Below are 3,216 nucleotides of genomic sequence, written 5' to 3' on the forward strand. Positions count from 1 at the left end.
GACAAAAATCACGTAATACACATTAGCATTTCATGCAAGTATAATCACAGAAAAACAATGAGCATAAAATAGATTACATAACACATACATAATAGTATCTTTTAGAAAACGTTATTTAAGAGACAAAAAATCTTTACACAAAATGGATTACAAATACGCCTTTGCCCTTAGGCCCAAAGTTTTAACCCTATCCAATAACAAAGCTAACTCTAGACCTCTATCTGACACTAACTCATACTTTGTACTTAATACATTAGCTTGCACCGCTAGGTCCTGCAAGTGATCAGCAACTTCTCGAATCTGTACTATAGCTTCTCCCATGAGGTAGTCCCTATCTCTGATGATCCTGAAAGTGGTGAAGCTCTTCCTTCCAATGTTCTTCCCTTGCCTCGAGCTGCTCAATCCGCAGCTCATAGTCCTGTAGTGCTGCTTCCAACCCTTCAATATTGTGCTTCATTTCCTCAATCTTATCCAGGCTTGCCTTTAACTCGACCGCAGAGTTACGACTTCGGTGATGATGAAGAGATCGTCCAAGCTCAGTCACCTCAGTTTTTAATCATTGGTTATCCTTCTCTAGGGCCTGATTACGTGCCTGCATCTCTTGGAACTTCTTCTCCCAATACTCGACCTTGGCTCTTTCTTCTTGAACCTCTTGTTGCCACTGTTCTGAAGACTTCCTCAATCCAGCTCTCTTCAATGATAGCTGTGTCTTCTTATACTGCGTCTTCAAGTCATCTCGGTCTTCCTCAATCTTCCTCTTTTCTTTCCTTACTTTTTCGACCTTAATTTTCTGAACGTCAATGTCTAAGCTTAGGTACATCTTTTCCTCCTCGAGCCTCTCTATCTTTCTTCCAAGCTCTAAACTCTTTCTTTCGAACTCTTGCTTTATGACCTCTAACTCTGATGGAATCACTCGTAAATTCTCCTCCATTGATCGAGCAGCCTCCAAACTCGGTCTAAGGATGTTATCATTGACCCTCTTACCAAACCAACCTTTGTATTCAAGAGTTATCATCGAACCTTTAGTCAGAATCTTCACATAGCAAACCTTCTTCCAAGCCTCTGCAATTTCTCGCATCTTCTTCTTATAATGATCCCTTTTATACGAAAAATCACTCTGAGCTAGCCCTTGTGTTGCTGGTATAAACTGCTCTGCCTTATATTACCTTAGGACGAGTAATGGTGTATAACCAACAACTCCCTAAATTCTAGGAAGAGGTACCCAATCAAAACTTCCGCAACGATAAAGAATTTCGTTCGGAGTCATCCAAGGGCCTTTCCACATAACATCTTCTTCTCGGAGGTTCTAAAGTATTTCTACCCACCTTTCCTCTGAAATGTCGTCCCTCCTTGGCGTAGCTGTTGCTTCCCTTAAGGGAGAATAATCCTCAAAGAACACTCAGTAAGGAACCTTATCAACCCTCAAAAAATGACTATGGAACCATACTAACAACAATTGTGCACATCCAATGAATCTACATTCACCAACTATCTGACACGCACTCAAGGATCTAAATGTCTCGGGTAGGATTGCAAGTACAGGTGTGTTCTGTTTACTAATTTGATCGAATAAATCTTCAACTGCCTCATCTATGTGCCCCATAGCTTTTGGGAAAATCACCAATCCATACATACTTAAGGCCAAGATATCAACCCTCTTCTTCACATCTGGGTGTGCCAATATCAAATCCCTCAAACTTGCCCACGGAATGCATTTGCTATCACCCTTTTGTTGGATTCGAGCTGTGACCCACTATTTACTCACCCCTGTAATCATCATTAATTTCTTCACAAAAGTTGGGGGATTAGCAGCCCTAACATAGGCTTTGTTACCTTGAATTTTTGGACAGCGAAGCAAGGTCGTATATTCCTCCAAAGTAGGTACTAAGTATACCTCTCCAAATGTAAAACAACTATAAGCAGTGGCTCGAAACAGATGCTTATCCACCTTGATGTCTAACAAATAGGGAAGATCTCCATAATTCTGGTAAAACAGCTACTTAGCCTCGTCATCCCATTGGGCCCAAATGTCCTTCAACTCCTGAAACTCATTCTATGTTGAACTGATACGAGTGACGTCCCACAACTTTGACGTATACCCCTCAGTGACACTATCTCCTTTCTCTAACTGGGTTTTCTCTGACCATGCATAGACAGAAGCGTTGTCCTCCACTTTATCAAGATATTCGTTCCTCATTACAAAACTTTCTAATCTAGAAATCGAACCGTGAATCGACACCTTTAAATGTTGAGTGACATGTAATGATAGCAAAATAAAGTAAGTCAGTATCATATAAAAGTATAACAAACAAGTACTTATAAGGGTAGCTTACTAAAGACTATCACTATACTCCCTAGGGTAAGCACTTAAAGTTCACTATATATGTTTCAGTTCTAAAGAAAGGGTACCTGAACCAGCAGATTCCTCGGTCCTCACCCATTATAGGCTCATATGGACTAAGTTCGGTTCAGGGGAACACATTTCCCTATGGCCATACGGAGATGAAAATCTCACGAAGACATAGGTACAGATGTATCCCAAAAGCAATCCACTAGCCCATACGGAGGTGAAAACCTCACGAAAGCGTAGCTTCTCACTCCCACTTAAAGGTGCGACAACAGCAGTCATGCAAATCAATGTATATGGAAACAAAATAACAAACATATGCAACAAACACATGTAAAATGATCAATATCTTTAAAATTTTTCCAAACTTTTGACATTAAGACACAAAAAATCAATTTATTGGCTTGACTCTCTTATAAGTCCCCAGCGGAGTCGCCAAGCTGTCGAAACCTCTTTTAAAATGGAGAGGGTATTTTAAAAACGGGAGTCGCCACCAACCTTTTTAGGTGTGATTGGATCACCTTATAAAATATTTTGGTCTACGAAATTATGAGAAAATGGGCTCGGGAGTCGGTTACGTGCGAGGAAGGGTTAGCACCCTCGCAACGCCCAAAATTGGTACCAAATTAAATAGTTTGTCTTAATTTCAAAAAGTTGAAAAAATTTAGAAATAAGATCTCTTTTTAGCCGAAATAATTTGAGTTGGAAAATCAAAATTCTTTTGTTCCAAAAGAATGCGAACATCACATCCAGCATGATTGGAGAACATCACATCCAGCATGATTGGACATGATATTCTTAAAATTTTGTAACTAAAATCATCTCGTAATTTGCAAAATCTATTAAAAAGGATACTTTAGATATTTAGA

The 3,216-nt window shown here is 39.6% G+C and overlaps 1 protein-coding gene across 1 annotated transcript; it reads right to left on the reverse strand.

The window, feature by feature from the left end:
- Nucleotides 1-331: 331 nt before the first annotated feature.
- LOC108484883 (uncharacterized) lies at nucleotides 332-1,078 on the reverse strand. The gene is made up of 2 exons (XM_017788767.1): nucleotides 629-1,078; nucleotides 332-544 (listed from the first exon to the last, which is right to left on the reverse strand). The coding sequence occupies exons 1-2, from the start codon at nucleotides 1,076-1,078 to the stop codon at nucleotides 332-334; spliced, it is 663 nt and encodes a 220-aa protein (XP_017644256.1).
- Nucleotides 1,079-3,216: the final 2,138 nt, after the last annotated feature.

Source organism: Gossypium arboreum, chromosome 6 (assembly GCF_025698485.1).
Source record: "Gossypium arboreum isolate Shixiya-1 chromosome 6, ASM2569848v2, whole genome shotgun sequence".
Lineage (NCBI taxonomy): Eukaryota > Viridiplantae > Streptophyta > Magnoliopsida > Malvales > Malvaceae > Gossypium > Gossypium arboreum.